This window comes from Talaromyces rugulosus, chromosome III (genome assembly GCF_013368755.1).
Source record: "Talaromyces rugulosus chromosome III, complete sequence".
NCBI classification, from domain to species: Eukaryota; Fungi; Ascomycota; class Eurotiomycetes; order Eurotiales; family Trichocomaceae; genus Talaromyces; species Talaromyces rugulosus.
The window spans coordinates 5081679-5102830 of NC_049563.1; the positions used below are offsets into that span (position 1 = coordinate 5081679).

The 21152-nt window shown below is 45.9% G+C and overlaps 11 protein-coding genes across 11 annotated transcripts; 8 read left to right on the top strand and 3 right to left on the bottom strand.

Annotated features, from left to right (window-relative positions):
• Positions 1-508: 508 nt before the first annotated feature.
• Positions 509-940, top strand: TRUGW13939_06535 (uncharacterized protein; the record flags this gene model as incomplete). The annotated part of the gene is made up of 1 exon (XM_035489686.1): positions 509-940. The coding sequence occupies one exon, from the start codon at positions 509-511 to the stop codon at positions 938-940; it is 432 nt and encodes a 143-aa protein (XP_035345579.1).
• Positions 941-1232: 292 nt separating this feature from the next.
• TRUGW13939_06536 (uncharacterized protein) lies at positions 1233-2093 on the top strand (the record flags this gene model as incomplete). Its single annotated transcript, XM_035489687.1, has 1 exon — positions 1233-2093. One exon carries the CDS (start codon positions 1233-1235, stop codon positions 2091-2093), a length of 861 nt encoding a protein of 286 aa, XP_035345580.1.
• A 504-nt stretch (positions 2094-2597) lies between these two features.
• TRUGW13939_06537 (uncharacterized protein) lies at positions 2598-4534 on the top strand (the record flags this gene model as incomplete). The annotated part of the gene is made up of 5 exons (XM_035489688.1): positions 2598-2720; positions 2778-2885; positions 2935-3227; positions 3282-3350; positions 3406-4534. The coding sequence occupies 5 exons, from the start codon at positions 2598-2600 to the stop codon at positions 4532-4534; spliced, it is 1722 nt and encodes a 573-aa protein (XP_035345581.1).
• Positions 4535-5047: 513 nt separating this feature from the next.
• On the bottom strand, positions 5048-6201 carry TRUGW13939_06538 (uncharacterized protein; the record flags this gene model as incomplete). Its single annotated transcript, XM_035489689.1, has 3 exons — positions 5048-5202; positions 5271-5865; positions 5923-6201. 3 exons carry the CDS (start codon positions 6199-6201, stop codon positions 5048-5050), a joined length of 1029 nt encoding a protein of 342 aa, XP_035345582.1.
• A 645-nt stretch (positions 6202-6846) lies between these two features.
• On the top strand, positions 6847-9581 carry TRUGW13939_06539 (uncharacterized protein; the record flags this gene model as incomplete). Its single annotated transcript, XM_035489690.1, has 3 exons — positions 6847-7641; positions 7700-7951; positions 7998-9581. The coding sequence occupies 3 exons, from the start codon at positions 6847-6849 to the stop codon at positions 9579-9581; spliced, it is 2631 nt and encodes an 876-aa protein (XP_035345583.1).
• Positions 9582-9753: 172 nt separating this feature from the next.
• Positions 9754-11291, bottom strand: TRUGW13939_06540 (uncharacterized protein; the record flags this gene model as incomplete). Its single annotated transcript, XM_035489691.1, has 3 exons — positions 9754-10603; positions 10664-11101; positions 11161-11291. The coding sequence occupies 3 exons, from the start codon at positions 11289-11291 to the stop codon at positions 9754-9756; spliced, it is 1419 nt and encodes a 472-aa protein (XP_035345584.1).
• Positions 11292-12100: 809 nt separating this feature from the next.
• TRUGW13939_06541 (uncharacterized protein) lies at positions 12101-13432 on the top strand (the record flags this gene model as incomplete). The annotated part of the gene is made up of 1 exon (XM_035489692.1): positions 12101-13432. One exon carries the CDS (start codon positions 12101-12103, stop codon positions 13430-13432), a length of 1332 nt encoding a protein of 443 aa, XP_035345585.1.
• A 1189-nt stretch (positions 13433-14621) lies between these two features.
• Positions 14622-15074, top strand: TRUGW13939_06542 (uncharacterized protein; the record flags this gene model as incomplete). Its single annotated transcript, XM_035489693.1, has 1 exon — positions 14622-15074. The coding sequence occupies one exon, from the start codon at positions 14622-14624 to the stop codon at positions 15072-15074; it is 453 nt and encodes a 150-aa protein (XP_035345586.1).
• A 1583-nt stretch (positions 15075-16657) lies between these two features.
• Positions 16658-17754, top strand: TRUGW13939_06543 (uncharacterized protein; the record flags this gene model as incomplete). Its single annotated transcript, XM_035489694.1, has 2 exons — positions 16658-17094; positions 17223-17754. 2 exons carry the CDS (start codon positions 16658-16660, stop codon positions 17752-17754), a joined length of 969 nt encoding a protein of 322 aa, XP_035345587.1.
• Positions 17755-17937: 183 nt separating this feature from the next.
• On the bottom strand, positions 17938-19053 carry TRUGW13939_06544 (uncharacterized protein; the record flags this gene model as incomplete). Its single annotated transcript, XM_035489695.1, has 2 exons — positions 17938-18594; positions 18658-19053. The coding sequence occupies 2 exons, from the start codon at positions 19051-19053 to the stop codon at positions 17938-17940; spliced, it is 1053 nt and encodes a 350-aa protein (XP_035345588.1).
• Positions 19054-19593: 540 nt separating this feature from the next.
• TRUGW13939_06545 (uncharacterized protein) lies at positions 19594-21144 on the top strand (the record flags this gene model as incomplete). Its single annotated transcript, XM_035489696.1, has 1 exon — positions 19594-21144. One exon carries the CDS (start codon positions 19594-19596, stop codon positions 21142-21144), a length of 1551 nt encoding a protein of 516 aa, XP_035345589.1.
• Between the last annotated feature and the right edge of the window lie 8 nt (positions 21145-21152).

The following is a 21152-nucleotide window of genomic DNA, read 5'->3' on the forward strand; positions in this document are numbered from 1 at the left end:
TTGATTGGATATTCTTAGATTTCTTTATTGCAAATGTTCAAATGTTGATTCAGTTGACAGTACTTGAGGGTGGATACTATAAATATATATATGTAGGATGAAAGGAAATGTAACTAGAAGAAAGAAGAACGTAAATAGCCCCAGACATTGAAGTGCGTTGATTAAAGAGCATTACTGTCATGTCAAACCCAAGGAGCACTTACATAACCAAAAAGTCGGATTTGAGATGAACCGATTGACTCATACAGCCAGGCTCATACAGACTGGTGACTCAACTTTGCAATTATACATCTCGATCGTAAGGAGTGGTTTTGTGTCTATTTCGAATTTCTTCTATCCTTAAACTCCCCGAATTTAGTCACGTAACAGTAGTAGTTTCTGACTATCTCAACAAGACATCTGAACAACATTTGGAATCGCTTCACGATAAATCCATGGTAAGAACAAGTCGTCGCTATTCTTTATACCATCCCTAATAAAAAGATATGGACTGACGACCAATAGAAAAATGTGCGAAGTCAAAGTGTACATCTTCGGAAACTGCAAATGCCGCACCAGCCGGATATTACTATGCGCAACTGCGGAAGAAAACAACTATGAGCCCTGTAAAAGACAAACTCTAGCAGACAAAGACTTTTCAAATGGCAAAGCTCGCTGTCCTTATCACCAGAACTTGTTTGAGATGCAAAGCCAAGAAAACAATCAAGGAAAACAAGAAGGAGGGAAAAATACACCACGCGATAAAGATGTGGGGATAATTCGAAGTTTCTCTAAAGACGAAACTTGGTATTTCTCTCCAAAGGAATCAGGAGCTGGACGCATCACGGTAGATCACAAAGGGGAGGAAAGAAGGTTCCCTGCAAAGTCTCCAGAACCTGTCAAAAAGATTCGTGTGCGTATCGCCATCCCTCCTCCGCCTCCACCACCACCTACTTTGTAGATATTTTGAATGAACTCTATTCTTTTTGTCGTTCTTTGACAGTTGAACAAGGCCATTGATGCATTGTGTGCTTTTCAAAAAAGAACTAGGTTCCCTTGTAATTAACCAGGTATGAACGGGTTAAGCCATGAAACTTTGGACGAGTAATTCTACATGTTGTGTTATTTAGCTAGAAGATATTCTACCTGTTAGGAGTACATTCCAATACACATCTCTTCAACATCTTCATCTAATCTAGCCTACCCATTCAAACTCACTTACTTCACTTACTTATCATACTCATAACATCGAGATGACACAACTCCAAGCTTCTGGCAATGGCCAGATTTCGCAGGATCATACGGTGGTGCACATCGAGGACTCGGATGACTACGACACCGATTCCTCGTTGAGCAGTGTCCAATCGCAATATTCCAGAAGTGAGGATGCTACGTTGGATATCTTGGCACAAGTCTGCGTTCGTGAGATTGCTAGTGACAATTCCCGAGGTTCCGATAGTGACGATGCTAGTGCAGGTGCTCAGAATCTTGATGGCCAGGATACTACTGGGTTAGATATCTTGGCAGAGGTCTGTGCTCGTGAGCTTGCTAGTGAAAATGTTCAATGCCGTGAAGCTGATGATACTACTGCGTTGAATATGTTGGCAGATGTATGCATCCGCGAGCAGAAACGCATTAAAGAGCAGCGTCTCCTTCAACAGAAGCAGTACCAGCACCGTCAACAGCAGCATCTCCTTCAACGGGAGTACAACGAGTGGTTCATGAAACAGCAGCAACACATGGAACAGGTATATCGAACCCACCGAATGCAAACGCAGCACCAAATTCAAGCGCAGCACCGAATGCAAGCACAGCACCGAATGCACCAAGCGCAGCACCAAATGCAAGCACAGCACCAAATGAACGCGTCGCAGCACATGCAATTGCAGCAAGATATACAAGCGCGGCAACAAATGCAGGCGCAGAACCTAATTCAAGCGCAGAACCGAATGCTGCAGGCGCAGCACCAAATACAAGCGCAGCAACGCATTCCCCAGGAGAATCGGGGTACATCTGAGGTACAATGCTCTGATACTTTGAGAAATGCCATCCTTCGCACGTCAACGATGCTTCAAAACATGGCTGGTGAACTTGTCCAACAACGGCAGCAATGAATCACCTAGGAGCAGTTTGTAGGGACGTTGACTGGGATTTAACTCTACCATGGCAGAGATAAAAAATTATTCACAGCATGAAAGATTAGTGTACACAGTTTTGAATCATAGCAATTTTAATAGAAATATGCCGAGATTGAGTAACCACAAATAAGAATAGAGTTGTAGGGAATTCACAATCTAGATATTATTGATGAAGACCTCCCGAAGTAGATAGGAATCCACCAATCAGAGGCGCTGAAGAGCCGACACTAGCCGAGCCAATAGGATGTCACCGGTGAGCACCGGGCCGGTCACTATGGGACCGACCAACCAATGGGAGTCCCTGAAAGAGCTATTGTGGGGCAAGCAGCTTATCCACCTGCGTAACCGGTGCGGTCGTCGATTCAACGACCCTTCCTTCGTCTTCAAAGTGGCGAGCTTATATCTTTTCCTCTTCGTTCTGTTATTTCTCTGAAGCTGTATACTCGGCTCTGTTAACGCATCGCACCCTTTAATATCAACATGGCAGTTTCAATTCGACCACGGAGCCTTTGCAAGCTTCCTGTCTTCGCGCGGGCTTCTTCTGTGCGGGGTATGGGAACCTATGCCAATTTCAAGATCCCAACTATCAACAACGAGCCTAATGTAAGTATAGCGTGCATCGTGCAAGATCTTATGGATACTGATTAATGACTGGCTTAGCAACACTACATTCCCGGCACACCTGATCGCAAAGGACTTGAGGCTGCCCTTGCTCAAGTGAAAGCGTCCACGTCGCGGAACATCCCTCTGATAATCGGAGGGAAAGAAGTGAGATATAACACACTCAGCACTGGACCAACCAGCTAATTATTTATAGATAACCACCTCAAATGTCCAATCCCAACTAGATCCATCGACACATAAGCCTATTGCCCACTACTCAAACGCTTCCAAAGCGGACGTCGAAACCGCCATTGCGGCTGCTCTCTCCGCGCGCAAAGACTGGGCCGCTACACCATGGGCAGACAGAGCGAGCATTTTCTTGAAGGCCGCAGATTTGATTTCAACGAAATACCGGTACGAAGTCATGTCATTGACAATGGTGGGCCAGGGCAAAAATGCCTGGCAGGCGGAGATTGACTCTGCCGCGGAGCTCTGCGACTTTTTCAGGTAAGCAAATACCGTGAATAGTTAAACATTATCTTCCCCGACTGACAAGACAAGATTTGGCGTAAAATATGCGGAAGAATTATACTCACAACAGCCCTCCCATCACGCGGCGGGTGTGTGGAAGTATGTCTACAATCCTTTGTTATCAGATTCCGTATAGCTAACTCCTTCCTTTCAGCCGCCTCGAGTATCGTCCTCTTGAAGGTTTCGTATATGCTATTAGCCCTTTCAACTTTACGGCAATTGGAGGCAATCTTGCCGGTGCACCGGCACTGATGGGAAATGTTGTCCTTTGGAAGCCTTCACCATCTGCTATCGCGTCCAATCACCTGGTCCACCAAATTCTGCTCGAGGCTGGCTTGCCTAAGAACGTTATCCAGTTTGTGCCAGGAGATGCTGAAGAAGTGACTAGCACTGTCCTTAACCATCCTGAATTTGCTGCGCTGCACTTCACTGGAAGCACTGCTGTGTTCCGGTCACTATACGGCAATATTGCTTCGGGTGTGGCCCAAGGTAAATACAAGAGCTATCCGCGCATCGTGGGCGAGACTGGTGGCAAGAACTTCCACCTTATTCACAAGAGTGCCGACGTGAGAAATGCGGCCGTCCAGACAGTTCGAGGCGCCTTTGAATTCCAAGGGCAAAAATGCAGCGCCACGTCGCGCGCTTATATCGCTTCATCAATCGCGGAGGACTTTAACAGACAACTTGTTGAAGAAGTCAAGAAATTGAAGGTCGGGGACCCGCTTGACTTCTCAAACTTTTGTGGCCCCGTCATTCATGAGGCATCATTCAACAAGCTTACCAGCGTTATTGATGAGGCTAAGAAAGATCCTGAACTTGAGTTGCTAGTGGGTGGGACATACGACTCCTCCAAAGGCTGGTTTATCCAACCAACGGTATACTTGACGAAGAACCCGAACCACCCTCTGCTCTCGCGCGAACTCTTTGGACCTGTTATTGTTCTCCATGTCTACGATGACGCCTCACCCTCGTCCTTTGCAGACATCTGCTCTACCATAGAGAGCACTAGCGAGTACGGACTCACTGGATCTGTCTTTGCACAGGACCGCTCTGCTATTCAGTTTGCTGAAGATGCTCTGCGGAACGCAGCTGGCAATTTCTACATCAACTGCAAGAGTACCGGTGCGGTCGTTGGACAACAACCATTTGGTGGAGCTCGTGCAAGCGGTACAAATGACAAAGCTGGAAGCGCGAACTTGTTGTCTCGCTTTGTTAGCTTGCGGTCGATCAAGGAGGAGTTTATGCCTACCTACCAGGTGGAGTACCCAAGCAACCGGAGTTAGTATCGATTCCCTGGTGCTCTATGCTTTGGATACTTTTGTAAAACCACGGTGGTCATGGATGAAAATTCTGATTTTTGATTTGTATTCATTTTGGTGGAGACTTGCGTTTCCAAATCATTACTAGGAGTTTTTGCTGTTGTTTTAGCGAGTCTTGAAGTTGCAAATTGTTAGTACCTGTTGAATAAGGAAGGAAAATTACCACAATGATCATACACCAAGATTTATGATTAATATCTTTTACCCTTTTTAGTTATAGACTAAATCAAAACCCTGGTTTTGTTGTTCCGAAATGCAGGAAAGGCATCTGGTAGCTCACCTGCTTCGCTAGCCCTGTTCAATGTTGCTATGTTCTAGAACGCGTGTACTAATCGCTATATTATCACTTGTCCATGGTCTGCTCGCGGAAGGAAAACACTAATACCAAACCCTTCACAGCCTCGAGATTCTTTTCGGGAGCATTGAATATTAATAAACACCTGAAGTTTCCTTTGACCGAAAGCCTAGTTTAGTTTTCTATCTTTCACCAAGGCCGCGGAGAGCATTTACCTTCCCCATAGCGAAGTCTTGTGGATGTTCAATTTCCCACACATGGTCTAGGTCATCCTCACGCCTCGGAAATTGGGAAATGGCAGGAATTCTAGAAAATTCCAATTGAGCTCGCAATCTCTCTACAAAACCCGACTTTGTTAGTCCAAATTTGACCTGTTAGGAATTAAATCCCCACATGGAACCATACCTAGGTCGGACATTCCTTCACTAGTTGTCGGTTTTGATTCTGCATGGGCTATAGTAGTTACCAGAAGAAGATCTTTGGCGTACGCCGCTGCCGCGGCCGATGTATACCCATTCCATGCATCATTTTTGTGAGAGTCTGCGTAATTGCAGATTCCTCGAACTACAAGGCATGGGAAGTTATTTATTAACCCAGCTGCTTCCATATCAACACAGTATATCCCTAATTCTTGAGACAGGCGGTCCCTGAGAATTCCATCTTGAATAACTTTATTTCCAGAAGCAATGAGCCCGTAATGAATTGCAGGGCTGTCGTAATCTCGCTCCGGCCGGGAGACAATTTTACTCGTATCACAAGGCTGACATGTTCCTGTTGAGAGAACGTGATCGTAAGCCGCTTCAAACAAACGGTCCTCCTCTTCCGGTCGACGGAAGTTGAGAGGCTGTCTGGAATACTTTTCGTTCAGATTTTCTAGGAACTGCGGTACTCGGGATCCCTCTAGAAGGTGATTTGCCCGTAGTTTTGACGAAGCAGTCAGCAGGATCTGAGAAGGTCGGCTCAACATTCCAATGCGCTGAAAATTCCCACCAGTGAGAACCTTTCCGTAATCATACTACAAAACCCCTCCCTCAGTGGTCCCTGTAGGCATGCTAACCACAATGTCTCCTAAACGGATATCCGCGTGACTGTTCGGCACTCCACCTCCAGTCCCGACCATCAACCCAAAACGAATGGAATGAAAACTAGATAATAATTGCATTGCTACTGTCGTTGCAGATGGGGTTCCATACTCGTCACCTGGTAAGCTAGCAATAACTACGTTGTGCTTTCCGACTGCCCCCAGAGTGTACGCATTATGGTCGTTTAGCTGGACAGGAAGTTCTTCGTGAATCTCATCAAGCATGGCCCTTGCTGCAGCCATATCCAGTGGCATGGTGCAGATCCAGCCCACCGTATACTCATTGTGAGACAATCGCCTCGACATGGCCCAAGGACATGCTCGATCTGTGACTGAAGGAAAAATAGAGGCAAGAGATGAAAAAGAAAAAAAAGAAAGGAAATCGACCCCTCCACAATGTGGGACATCGGAATATGCAGAGGGGTTGATTAGTCTGAGTAGTATTTCGATAAAACAGCTGCATGATTATTAGGGGTGGAGCTTCGCTGTTACCTATTGGCTGGGTATTATGCAACTTGGCCGAACCCCTCAGTTGGCAGTTGGTGGATATGGAGCCTGTTCAATATTTGGGATCTGCTGTTATGCGCCATTGTTGGGCTAGTGAAATAAAGTGTACATCCGGACCATGAATAGTTACATGTAACCTTATTGTGGCGTGGTCATGCACCAGCAGGTGGTGAGACGTTGTGCAACCCGGCACTTTTTAGGGAAATAATAAAATACTAAACGAGACCGATACTGGGCTGGAAGTGTACTGTCTCACAGTTCTTACCTCCTACCTGAAAGAGGTACCTTGCGTGTTGTACCTAAGAGACCGAGCAAGAAGAATCAATCGAACAAAAGGCATAGCGTCTCAACTACGGAAAGCGTTAACAGTATCACCACGAGAGCGGATCGGCAATGACAGTCGTCGCGTTTCGTCGTTTTCTATTCTTGATTAGCTTGCTATGGGTTCTGCATGTGACGGCAACAAGACACTTCAATGGCGACAATGAGGGTTTTCTCAATAAGCGAACTGATCTTCCTGCCGAATACTCAACACCTGACTATTATCCAACCCCTATAGGAGGATGGGTCGACGAATGGACCGATGCATACGTAAAAGCTCAGAAGATTGTCAGCAGCATGACCTTAGCAGAAAAGGTCAACCTCACTTCCGGAACAGGGTACTTGATGGGGCCTTGTGTTGGCAACACGGGGAGTGCACTAAGATTCGGAATACCGAATCTCTGTCTCCAAGACGGTCCTCTCGGCATTAGAAACACGGAAAACAATACTGCATTTCCAGCAGGGGTAACTACAGGCGCGACCTGGGACAAGCAGTTGATGTACGCCCGTGGCGTCGCTATTGGTGAGGAGGCACGCGGGAAAGGTATCAATGTACAGATGGGCCCTGTTGTTGGCCCTTTGGGACGCAAGCCACGGTCTGGCAGAACCTGGGAAGGGTTTGGGGCAGATCCATCGCTGCAGGGTATCGCAGCAGCAGAGACGATCAAAGGAATGCAAAGCACTGGGGTAATTGCAACCCTGAAGCATTACATTCTGAACGAGCAGGAGATGTATCGAATGACGAATGTTCTCCAGCGGGGCTATTCATCAGATATAGATGATCGCACTCTCCACGAAATTTACCTGTGGCCATTTGCAGAAGGTGTGAGGGTTGGAGTTGGGTCTATTATGGCTTCCTACAACGATGTAAGCATCTCTTCTTCAACTTTGGTAGTAGCTAGGAAAAATTGTTTGACTTGTCTAGGTTAATGGCACGCTGGCTACGCAAAATAGCATGCTACTGAATGGACTCCTCAAAGATGAACTTGGCTTCCAGGGGTTTGTTGTGTCTGATTGGTATGCACAATTCTCTGGTGTGGGATCTGCATTGGCTGGGCTAGATATGACCATGCCAGGAGACGGTGCCGTCCCCTTACTTGGGGATAGTTTCTGGAACTTTGAGCTTTCAAGATCTATTCTCAATGGAACAATTCCTATTGAGAGACTAAACGATATGGTACTCAAAAACATAACTTCAACTCGATACGAGCTGACTGGGACAGGTGACTCGGATTGTAGCAACATGGTACAAGCTGGGGCAAGATGAGGACTATCCGCTCCCGAATTTCTCTACTAATACTGAGGATGCAACTGGTCCACTATATCCAGGAGCTCTGATCTCACCTAGTGGTGTCGTAAATCAATTCGTTAATGTACAAGCCAACCATAATACCGTGGCAAAGGCCGTTGCACGTGATGCTATAACCCTACTGAAGAATACAAATAATACGCTGCCACTTAGCAAGGATGCGTCACTGAAAGTCTTCGGTACTGATGCAGGCGCAAACTCCGGCGGCCTAAACTCTTGTAGCGACCAAGGTTGTGACAATGGTGTTCTGACTATGGGCTGGGGAAGTGGAACTGCGAGGCTGCCATATCTGATCACTCCACAGGATGCAATTGCTAATGCAACTACAAACACGGAGTTTTACATCTCAGACACGTTTCCATCATCGGTCAACATATCTTCGGGAGATATTGCTATTGTTTTTATTAACGCTGACTCCGGTGAGAACTACATCACCGTTGAAGAAAATCCTGGCGACCGCACTTCTGCCAATCTCTACGCATGGCACAATGGTGACCAACTCGTGCAAGATGCGTCAGCAAAATTCAATACTGTGGTGGTTGTGGTCCACTCAGTCGGGCCGATCATAATGGAGAAATGGATCGATCTACCATCTGTGAAAGCTGTCCTGGCTGCACACCTACCCGGTCAAGAGGCTGGCGATTCTCTTGTAGATATATTATTTGGCGACTACAGCCCCAGTGGTCACTTGCCATACACAGTTCCTCACAATGAATCGGAATACCCTACCAGTGTAGGGCTGATCAATCAAGTAATCGGCCAGATTCAGGATACGTATAGTGAACGAATCTATATCGACTATCGACACTTTCTTCAAGCAAATATAACACCGAGATACCCATTTGGCTATGGGCTCTCGTATACAAGTTTCAATTTATCTGGTGCAGAAGTCACTTCCAGAACGTTACTAACGCAGTATCCTCCAGCAAGGGCAGCCAAAGGTCCAACGCCAGCATATTCCACAAGCATCCCTCCAGCATCACAGGTTGCGTGGCCAGAAGACTTTAACCATATCTGGAGATATCTTTATCCATATTTGGATGATCCCAGCGCAGCAACATCTACAGCACCGTATCCTTATCCGACTGGATATACAACAACACCACACCCTGTTCCACGCGCAGGGGGTTCTCAAGGTGGAAATCCAGCATTATGGGATATTGTATTTACTATCAATGTCACTGTCACAAATGTTGGTGACCGTAGCGGCCGTGCCGTTGTGCAGCTCTACGTCGAGTTGCCAGCGGACACGTTGGGCGTTGATTTACCACCAAGACAATTGCGCCAGTTTGAGAAAACGTCAATACTATTACCAGGCGAATCGGAATCCCTTGGCTTGACGGTTACGAGGAAAGACCTTAGCGTCTGGGATGTTGTTGTCCAGGACTGGTTGGCACCTGTTGATGGACAGGGTATCAAATTCTGGCTTGGAGAAAGCGTGGCGATGGAAGACATGAGAGTCCTTTGTACCGTTGGACAAGAGTGTGAAAATATTTGATGTAAATCTATCATCTATCAATATGTCTATTCAAAAGTCGAATTTGAAATAAGAATCAATACATGTAAGACCTTCGACCGCCTCCATCACCATTAAATGCCGTGAGCAGATAATTCAACCTTTCCATGTTTTTCTAATAGCCAAGATCCAAAAATGTAGCCAAGTAATGGAATCATAATCTAACTGTGGGGGTAATTTCCGGAAAATCAGCCATAAAATCGTTAAGAAATGATTGGTTGAAATCAAGATGCTCTTGAAAGAAATTGGAGACCGTAGAATCGAAGAAAACATCCTGTGTAGAATTCGATGAAATCTTGTCAACTAAGTCGCTGCAACTTGCTAGGCAGTTATCTGCAAGATCCCAGCGGAAGCTTTCACTATGTGACCGGAGCCTGTCTATCATGTCCTTTGCAATGTCGAGAAACATATAATTATTTAATCCTCCTTTCCGAAGTCCGCTTCGAAGTAGGAAAGTAGTGGCGGATGTCAAAGAAAAAGAATTGACAGGGAGCCAAAATCCTCGAAGATGAGATTCGCCCATTTCTTGTACTAGATGTACAATCTCCTCAGCTGCTCTCTGGGCCTGTTTATAATAATGCGAGTCGATGTCGTCAATAATACCCAAATTGTTCTTGTCGACGTCGAGTTGAAGACGCCGTAATAATAATTTCACAGCTAAATAGGCTAGTCGAAAGTTGGCTGCTCCTGGGGCGTCAAAATCTGTCCCATGAAGAACCATTCTGCGAATATTCCCGGTCAAGGATTCTTCCCAGTCGGTAAGAAGACCTTCGAGTTCTATTGCAGATCTCTCAGGAGGGTATGGTACATGTACGGATATTTTATACACGTGTTCCAGATACTCGCTCATCACCTCCGTCAGCGACGTGAAAGCAACAAATACCTCAGCGGCAGCTATATGAGACTGAGAAGTGCAGTTTGACTGAAGATCGTCAACTGTGGGAAATGGAACGTCGTACTGTGCGCGGTGAATCTGTAGAGGTGTGCCGTACGCTAAGCTACACCTGCACGAAAGTTAGAGAAGAAATGATAAACAAAAAAAGAAAATTTCTTTGAACACGCACCAACGGTCATTCACAACGACCAACCACCAGATTCGTATCCGAAATCTCTTCTCCAGCGGAGAAATATTCCAATTCGACGGATCTCGATTCAAACCTAGAGCATTGGAAAGAGCAACTGCAGTTCCCACCATTCCTCCGTTACCAAATATTGATGTACTTGGCCTACCACATACATTTAATATAATGGCCATAACCGTGGATATACCAGGGGATAGAAAGAGCTCCGAGTGAAGGGCTTCGTTGGCTTGGTTCCAAATATAGCGAACATCCGGCAAGCGGCTGGAGGATAGCTCAGATGAGTTCTCCCAGTAGATTAATGAGTTGGCGTATAAGTTACAAAGAAGCGCTGGTGAGATTTTCTCTCTATGCATTCCGTAGACATTTCTAAACGAGCCTTCGTCAAATATTGGAAAGCATATGTTGGCGTATTGAAAAAATCTACAAATTTGAACATGTAAGGCCAGTGATATAGGACAAAGTGAGCCTTTAAGACTTACAAATCAACAACTTCGTCTAGATTAGGTTCCAGATATTTTTCTATGATTTCGCATTTCATAGCCGGAAGAGACTGATTTGAGAAGAGCCCCAGCGGACGCCTCGGAACCGTATTGAAAAGTACCGGCCGCATAGGTCGATTTGAATCTGTGTTGGCTCGAATAATACACGGCCTTCTAGAGTCTGGGATTGTTGATAGATAACTCTCTAAGATGTCATTGTCCTTGGCAACTGCTGGACTGACTACATGAGAGCTATTATCTCCAGCCTCTGCAACGATACCCACAAGGTTGGGAAGCGGACACTGTGTATTGGTCTCATTTTGAGGAAGTGGGTTATCTGGGATAGCCGTATGTCTGGTGTACGGGCCGGAGTTCGAGTTTGGAGGGCCGCGCAGCGGCCTATTCTGTAGGTTTCTTTTCTTGGCTGTCAATTTACGTGGAGAGTTTATGGGTCTTTCACAGGGTATCCCATCTGCTTGTGGAAAAGTACAGCTTGTTCCATGAGCATTGCACATGGTACAGACACTCGACAAGTTTGTGGTCCTGCATCGTGACTTGCGTTTTTTGCAAGCCAGACAGGCGGGAAACAAATGAGACCGATATGGTCTTCTGGAGACGAGACCTTCCTGATTGGGAGTATTTGACTCTCCCTGCATATTTGAAAATCCTATCTTCCACGCCGTGTTACGTAGAGATACCAATGGACGAAAATTGAAGATCTATCTACATCATTGCGAGGAGAACCCCGCGGTAATGCCCGCGGGCAATTCCACCAATCAGAGAGAAGTTGGTGTAGATAATAAAAAAGTCGGCATGTTCTATATATTAATGACACGTAAGTCAAACATTGGAAGAGGATGTATTGTTTATATCCATTGCCATAATTTCCTCTCATCTAGCCTTTTTTCCCCCCAACTATTCGACTGCTACTTCAACGGCAATGGCCTCGACCGAAACCGAAACCGAAACTGCGGCTTTCTTCAGCAAAGCGAATAAACACCTTATAGGAACCGGAGTCCCATTTTCTCCAGTTATAATCACCAAAGCCAAGGGTACCAAGCTTTACGATGCAAATAACAATCAAATTCTCGACTTCACCTCGGGCCAGATGAGTTCGCTTCTGGGACATTCTCACCCGGAGATTGTCCAAGTTGTGCAAAAGTATATTGCGGAGCTAGATCACCTCTTGAGCAATATGATCACCTATCCTGTCGTCGACCTAGCTGAACGTCTATCTCGAATTCTCCCTTTGCCTTTAGAAAAATCCTTTTTCCTTAATACCGGTTCCGAGTCAATCGAAGCAGCTATCAAAATGGCAAAGTTATATACAGGACAGTTCGAAGTTGTTGCCTTTACAGCTAGCTACCATGGCTTAACTCAAGGTGCAGGCTCTGCGACTTACTCTGCCGGTCGAAAGAGAGGAGGACCCTGTATGCCCGGCCAGCTCGCCTTTCCAGCTCCATATGCCTATCGATCTCCATTCCGCAAACCGGATGGATCGTATGATTGGGAGACGGAAATGGACTTCGGCTGGTCAATGGTAGATCGACAGAGCGTGGGCTCTCTGGCTGCTTTCATCATGGAGCCAATCCTCTCCACAGGGGGCATTCTCGACCTTCCCCAAGGGTATCTCCGACGTATGAGCATCGAGTGCAAGAAACGTGGCATGCTTATCATTATGGATGAAGCTCAAACCGGAGTCGGTCGCACTGGGAAAATGTTCGCTTTTGAGCACCATGAAGTTGTTCCAGATATTCTCGCACTATCGAAAACTCTTGGATGTGGTCTTCCTTTGGCATCGGTCAGTACCACAGCGGAAATCGACCGAGGGTGCAAGGAAGTGGGGTTCCTGTGGCTTACTACTCATCTTAATGACCCTCTCACTGCCGCTGTAGGTAATAAGGTACTAGAAATTGTTGAACGAGATGGTATATGCCAAGCGGCAACGGAACGTGGCGAACAGCTTCGTGATGGTCTTCTCAAGCTTCAGCAAAAGCATTGGTGTATCGGGGATATCCGTGGCCGGGGACTACTACAGGGTATTGAGATAATTTCAGACGCTAAAACCATGGCTCCAGGTCCAGATTTGGGCCAAGCGGTTTCTGACAGAGCATTGGCTGCTGGCCTATCGTGTAATATTGTCAATCTTCCTGGTATGGGGGGCGTGTTTAGGCTAGCGCCGCCTGTCACGGTTACTACCGAGGAGATAGAAGAGGGTCTTCGGATTCTAGATGAGTCTTTCACCTCCGTAGTTGGAGAATGGGCTAAGTAAGTGTGTCCCACGCGTTTGATTTACTTCATAAAAGCCAATTGGAGTTCAACGGAAATGTCCACAAGGGGAATAACATGAGATCTTTATTGTCATATGAGAATTTGAGAAAGTATCATACCTATGTGAGGTGAATCGTCAAAATGATATCATTTATGTATCCAGTTTTATCCAAATGCTATCCTGTTAATTTAATATGGCCTGTCAGACTTGTAAAATTGCCACATCCAGCTCGAAGAAAGAAACTTATATCGCACGAAAGCGGAAAGCGATTATGAATTCACTACAGAATAGCGCTATATGTGTTACACATACAACGTTATAATGACATAAAAATCTTTCTACTTGAACGAGATATTCTTAGAAACGTCATATTCAACATGAGGGGGTGGGCCGGATCGAACCGTAGAAACCCACGGTTAGCCATCTATTCTAAGTTGAGCATTGGACTAGCATTGATTTACTAGGAAAATTCAAAGTATCAGCGCATGCCTGTCTTACAAAACCCATGGTTCTATTTTCCATGACATTTTGTGGGCTGGTTTCCTTATCGGGTAATCCCACGATTCTACCCGTGGATGCTGTCTTCCGGACCATGGTTGCAGGAGGTTTCCAATCCGGTAAACTGTGGCTGAACACTCTGAACGTAGCTAAATGTGGCTTTTTTATGCCAAATTACTTCTAAATCTACATAAACAAACAAACACAAACAGGATATATTTGCATGGTCGTCTTATTGGCATCTGCGATACACCAGTTTACGTTATAGAAAGTAGGCAATACTATGGATACTCCTTGAGGTGAACTTGTTCCATGGATACCAGATATGGTTCAGCTACACAACGACATTGATTTCGTGGAACGCATATCCTCTTTGGGGAGTGAGCTGTCAAGTGGTGCATTTTCTGCGTGCGTTTGTCAAGCCTAGGATGAATTAGTCCTTGGGCGCTCAGAAGCCGAAAACGACAACAATTAGAACGATTTAGGAGGCATCAAGTGTTATCTGCGTCATAGATTACGTTTGAAAAGCTTCTGGCTTTGTCTTCCTGGTTAATTCAACAAGCATATAAGGAACCGTTGAACCCCGATAAGAGTTCGGGTTTCAACAACATCAAATCATCACTAAAAACACTTGACCATTACTCAGCGCTACTTCTATACCTTAACTGGTCCTTAACTGGAACCTATAAATATGTCTCACATTGTTAAAAACAACCCTTCCCCCGGTACCGGCGGCGACGAGTTTGAAGAATACAAACTCCCACAACTACAAGGCGTCGACGCGTGGTACGGATATCCCGACGGCGTGCAAGACCTTCGTGGTCTTCGACTCCGATACAATACGAAGGACTTGGTCCAATATGGCACAGCTAACGGTAGTCCTGATGCAAGCTATGACTTTGAGAATGGCGAGAAAGTCACTTCTATGGACATTTGGGGCAACGAAGAGTCCGTTTCTGGAATATCTGGTGGCTTTGTCACTGGAATAGAATTCAACACCAGTCAACACCAGAATGTTTTGCTTGGAGATAATTCCCATGGATCCAAACCAAAGCATCAGACTGTCGGGAATGGCGTGTGTGTCGGGTTTGCTGGACGAGCTGGTTCGGACATTGACGCTCTTGGAGGAGTTTTCTCTAACTAGAGGGATATTTGAGTTGGATGGATGGGTGCCGCCGCATAGGAGGTTCACTCCTGATAATAGTTGACTACGATTCACCTGTGAAATTAACAAAGGCCCGTTCCAAAAAGCCGCCTTATGAACTCCAACAGCTACTTACTATATGTGGAACAAAATTTCCTAAAATACAAATTAAAATTTAACATTAAAGTTCCGCATATTGAACAACGAGGTCAAAGCTAATTAGAAGAACAAAATTTCTAGTAGTTTACATATGTAATACCAAATTGCGAACATCTATGACCTATATTTGGACACATTGATATTTAGGTGCGGAGCTAAGGGACCTTGAAGAAAATAGTCGCTGCAAATTTCCAAGGTTTTGGCCGTAAACCTTGAAATGTCCGACATGAAAGTCTAATCAAACATATATCAATTGATATTATTGGTTCAGTGAAAAAAATCAATTCCAAGGTCAGTGTCCACGATAAAGATCGATTAGATGGTATTGCAACAAAAGGAAAGTTACCTCATATACTCTAGCGAGACAGTACCTATGTGTCCCTCTGTTAAGGGCTGTGAGAAATGATCACTGGAGACTCTTTCAAGTCCAGGTCTCCCGGGTGGATATGAGCTCTCATTTTCGCCCAAACATCGTTGCGTCGCAGAGTGCAGTTAATCGGAGGGGGTCGGTTCCGAATCCCGGCGGGTTGAATTGAATCACCGGATCGATCAATGCTACGGTGGTGAAGAGACGTGGACGCAGGTAGGCGAAATTGGTACTATGAAATACAGATTGAATGAGTATAGGTCTCCAGTGGAGGGAAACGACCCGGACATAAAATTCCCGCCAAAGCTATGGCTAATGCCCACGATTGGGCGAGGCATTTGATCATGCTGAAGAGATCTCTCGCATGACCCATCCAAGAGCCTAGAAAGATACATTTAGGGAAAAGAAGGGTCGCCCAATGAGCAGTATATACAGTACATGCTGAGCTTGTCCCCATTCAAAACCCCTCATGTTCATACTGGCGTAGTCGGCTACCCAGATACTGCGTATTCGGGAGCTGGTGGCTTTCTCCAGTAGCTCATCCCAGAGGCGCTCATACAGTTCCTATGTCGTAGTAAGGTCAGTATTGCAACTAGATCTAGTATATAAATAGGCTCACCTTCGGTAGGAAGACTACACGAGCAACAATTAATGTAATTGCATCGAAGGGACTGAGTCTTCGGGGTATACTGCTTCACATGCAGCTTCAACAAATCTTCCTGGTATACTGTGCTTCCTGGATATTCTTATATATGACAAATAGGGACAACACGCTCAGTGATGGTAAATCGTACGCTCGACGTGGTGGTGAACAGAGAATATTTGCCAGGCAGCGAGGCAAAATGCAGGACCCACTTCTTAACTCTATACAGTACTTCTATACGGAAATTATTCCGCGGCCCCTCAATTGACTGCACACAGTTACACAGAAAATCAAGGGTGGCCGCAATAATTCCCATATGGATTCTGGTTGAAATATTTTCCTTGATGTAGCTTGGAACTATTTTTGTCACATTTCTTTGTTCCAATCTGCTCAGGTGCTTCCAGGAATATCAAGATGGCCTCCACAATTGATTGGTCTCAGCGTCCTACGTACTCCCCGGAGCAATTAGACAAGTACTTTGACCGCATCAAACTTCCTGCCAAGTATCGGCAATCCCCAGTGGTTCAGACCGGCACGATTAATAGTGACGATGAGACTCTATGCTGTTTAAAGGCACTAGAGCGATATCAGCTGGCAGCAGTGCCATTTGAAAACCTCAACTTGCATTATTCGGTGCAACGCCACATCTCCATAGATGCGGGAAAGCTCTTCGAGAAGATCGTGGAGACCAAGTCCGAGCGGGGAGGATACTGTATGGAGAACAATACGTTTTTCGGAACCGTCTTGCGGAGCCTAGGCTACCAAGTTACCTCGGTCGGGGGAAGGGTTAATGAAGCAGCACAGCAAACGTCGGCCTCGAGGAACGGGAGGGGTCCCAAATACGGTGGATGGTACGATTGACAATCACCCATTCCCTACATAGAAGATAGAAGAAGCCTTGACGGCGTGATCTTCGAAACCCTATGCTAGCAGGGAATATCAATTTCCCCCAGAAAATAATCACTAAGTCTCTCCGCAGGAACCACATGGTCAACCTTATTACTATCGGTGAACAAAAGTACCTGGTAGACGTGGGATTTGGATCAAATGGACCACACCAGCCAATACCGTTAATTCAGGACTTCAAATTCCACAACGTGGGTGAGCAGTCAGGACGTCTACGCTATGGACCAATCTCCCAACTCACCAGCAAGAGCCAGCAACCTCTTTGGCAATATGAGATTCAAAATGGTGGCGGATATTGGATCCCCAGTTATTGCTTCACTGAGACCGAGTTTATCCCCGAGGATTTCACCATGATGAATTACTATATGAGCACCAGTCGAGACAGTTGGTTCACTTTTCATGTTGTGTGTGTTCGTATGCTCCTAGATGAGGGGACTGAGACCATTGTGGGCGACCTAACGCTGTTTGATAATTCGTTAAAACGGCGGACAGGTGCCACATCGGAAGTGGTACAGACATTCAGCTCCGATGAGGAGCGTGTGTCTGCATTGGAAAAAATTTTTAATATCCATATTAGTCCAGCCGATAGAGATAGCATCCGCTAAAAATTATAACCACATTATCATGAGAATCATTTATCCATCCCAGTAGGATGTTACAGATTGTCTGAAGAGTTATGCAACCCCTGGTCTGTCTTTATCGATAATATCAACATTGAATTGAAAGAGTGCCTTCTTCAAATGATCAATTGTGGAATTGTTTTTATTAGATAATTACAAGTCGTGTAATTAACTAGTCTCAGCAACATTTTTGAGCAACCTCTGCATACTCTCCATTGTCTTTTTCGCAAACTCGCCGAGTTCATAATCCTTGCCTTTGCCATCCGGTCCATTGTCAAAGATCTCCATTGAGAAATAACCCCGAAACCCAGTTTTTAAAACGGCTCTAGTCACGTCTTCAATGGGCAGATATCCTCCATCGTATGGCATGGGCCGGAAATCGTGACTCCATTGACCTCGAGGACGCAAGCCACCCTTGACTTTATCTTCAAATGGTGTTGGGGGCTTGTACGCATCAGAAATTTGTAGTAGATAGATCTTCGTTCCGGGTATTGTCTTGGATAGCGCGTCCATGCTTTCTTTCCACTGCGTTTCCAACTCGGCTTTCGAAACACCTTGAAGGAATCCATCTGATGACCGAGGATCTGCCCACTCGCTTCCAGCAGTTTGAAACGTGTCGAGGCATAATCCAATATTAGGTCGGTCTACCGCGTTTACAATGTCCCACACAGCTCTCCACGTCGGCGCATGTGTTGACCAGCACCAATTTTCGTACGCAATTCGAAAATTGTGCGCGGCTAACATGTCTGCCAAGTCGCGAAGGTCTCTCACAATATCATCGCGGTTAGTTGAGATTCTGTCTTCAATGACGTCTGTTGACCCGACCTGCTTGCTGCGTTAGCTGCTATTTTTACTCGGATAAAAAAGGTTCTCATTGCAAATAAATACCTGTAGCAAATCCGTCCCACAAGCCTCCATCATCTGCATCCACGCCCTCGCTCTCGTAAACGCATTCTCTCTCTCCACAGACCCCTTGGGCCATCCTTCAAAATTCGCAAATGGCTGTAGCATCATAATGTCAAGGCTCATTTGTTTGCATAACCGCCCAATATCTTCAGCGGCCGCGGTCAGCTCCGGAAAGTTGTCGGACTGAACGGGCTTATTTAGCTTTTGTTCGGCATATTGCTTGATGTCGGGAAACGATAGCTCGATTGCCACATATCCAGCGGAGGAGATGGCAGCGAGCTTTTGTGCGAGTGTGTGGGATGGTTTGCAGCCGATTGAGCAGCTAGCGTAGGAAAGTGGGATATTGCGGAGAGAGGTCATAGATATCGGTGCCGGCATTTTCAAGCTTGCTTGTTTCTTTCTTTTTTTCTTCTCCTTTTGTTTTTTAAAAAAAAGATTGTTTTGAAGAGTTACAATGGCGACTCGGGTTATTATGCGAGAAGAATGTATACACTGTCGACCCGTTCTTGGCTTTTCTTCACGATTCGAAAATTGTGAGTATGAGTGAATCAGTATATGATAATATGAGTCGTGAACAATGTAAACACTGCATACTATGATGGCGGACTGACGCCGCTGGTGCTGGACTTGAGTTAGGGTTTTATTTCCGGATTAGTTGGTATGTCGTAATACCCACATCACTTCCTAGTGGGATAGCCCTATTCGACAACGGTTTTCAACGCGAACAATACGTGCAAGTTTATTATCTCATAATTTAAGAACGTATTTCGAGCCTCCATACTTTTTTCTTCATTATTTAATGTCCAGGACTTCGCTTATACAACACCCCTTCTACTCGAAATCATAGCCAATAGCAATTCTGAACTAGGATTAAAAACAATCAATACTCGTCGATCAAAAACGAAACTAGGGGGAAATATGTCAGATCCTGTCCAGCAATGGAAAGCCATTGGCGTTGTTGGCGCCGGTAGCATGGGCTCCATGATGACTTTTGCCTTTGCCGAATTGGGCCTCGACGTGTCCGTCTGGGATATCGAGGGCAAAAACGTGGACAAAGTGATGAATTACGTGAAAAGCTCAAAGCAGCAATTCAAAGGGAAAATCGTTGGTTTCAAAAATATCGACGAATTCGTCCATAGCCTGGAAGGCAACGGAGGAAGAAAACTGTTCATGTTCTCCATTACGCATGGAAATCCGGCAGATTCGGTTTTGGCTCAGATCAAGAAAGACTTGAAGAGAGGCGACATTATCCTTGATGGTGGGAATGAATATTATCGTCGAACGGAGAGACGCCAGGAGGAGCTGAGGCCTTTGGGTGTTAGCTGGATTGGTATGGGCGTGTCGGGAGGATACCAGTCTGCTCGACGAGGTCCAAGCCTATCCCCAGGTGGCGACAGGCAAGCCATCCAAGAAGCTCTGCCATTTCTGGAGTTGTATTCTGCCAAGGACAAGAAGACTGGTAAGCCTTGCGTGACATACATCGGTCCGGGTGGGTCTGGTCATTATGTGAAAATGTGTCATAACGGAATCGAAGGGGGTATGTTGTCAGTCGTTTGTGAAGCATGGGCAATTCTGCATAATGGCCTCGGCATGAGCTACGATGATATTGGAGACGTGTTCACTCAGTGGTCAAAGAGTGGTGAGCTCCGGAATACGTTTCTCCTTGACATCGGTGCGGATATCTGCCACCGAAGGAAGACTGCCGAAGGAGATGGTAGAGGTGAAGGTGTCGATCCGGCGGGTGGCTATGTGCTAGACGATTTTCTTGACAAAGTCGTTCAAGACGATGACAACACTGAGGGAACACCGCTGTGGTCGATCATGGAAACAGCGTTTAGACACGTTTCAGCACCAACCATGGCTGCTGCTCATTATCTCCGGATTTCTAGCGGGAATCGTGGTCAACGAATGCGAGTCGCCAAAAAGCTCGACTTCCCTCCATCAAAGCCGCTGCAAGTCAAGGACAAGAAGGCATTCATCGAAACTCTACGACGCGCAGTCTACGCATCGTTTTTATCTTCCTATTGCGAGGGCCTGGAGCTGATCGCCCGCGCATCAGCCGACGAGAAATGGAATGTTGATCTCGGAAAATGCATTCAGATCTGGCGAGCGGGCTGCATCATCCAGTCTGAGGCGATTGCCGACATGCTCCAGCCAGTTCTAGCGCAGGACGTCCAAATCATGAATATCAAACTGATCGACGAGGTATCGAGAGACTTGCACGCCAACTACGACGCTTTGAAAGAGATTGTTCTTCGGTGTGTTGAAGTGGATGCGTATGTACCATGTCTGTCGGCGTCATTGGAGTACCTCAAGTATGAAAGCAGCGTGATGCTGCCAACGCAGTTCATGGAGGCTGAAATGGATTATTTCGGGTCACATGGATACTGGAAGCCGTGCAAGCCGGGCGAGGATCCGGGCAAGGTCAAAAAGGGGCCGCACCATTATGAGTGGAAGCCGGCAACATAGTGTATCTC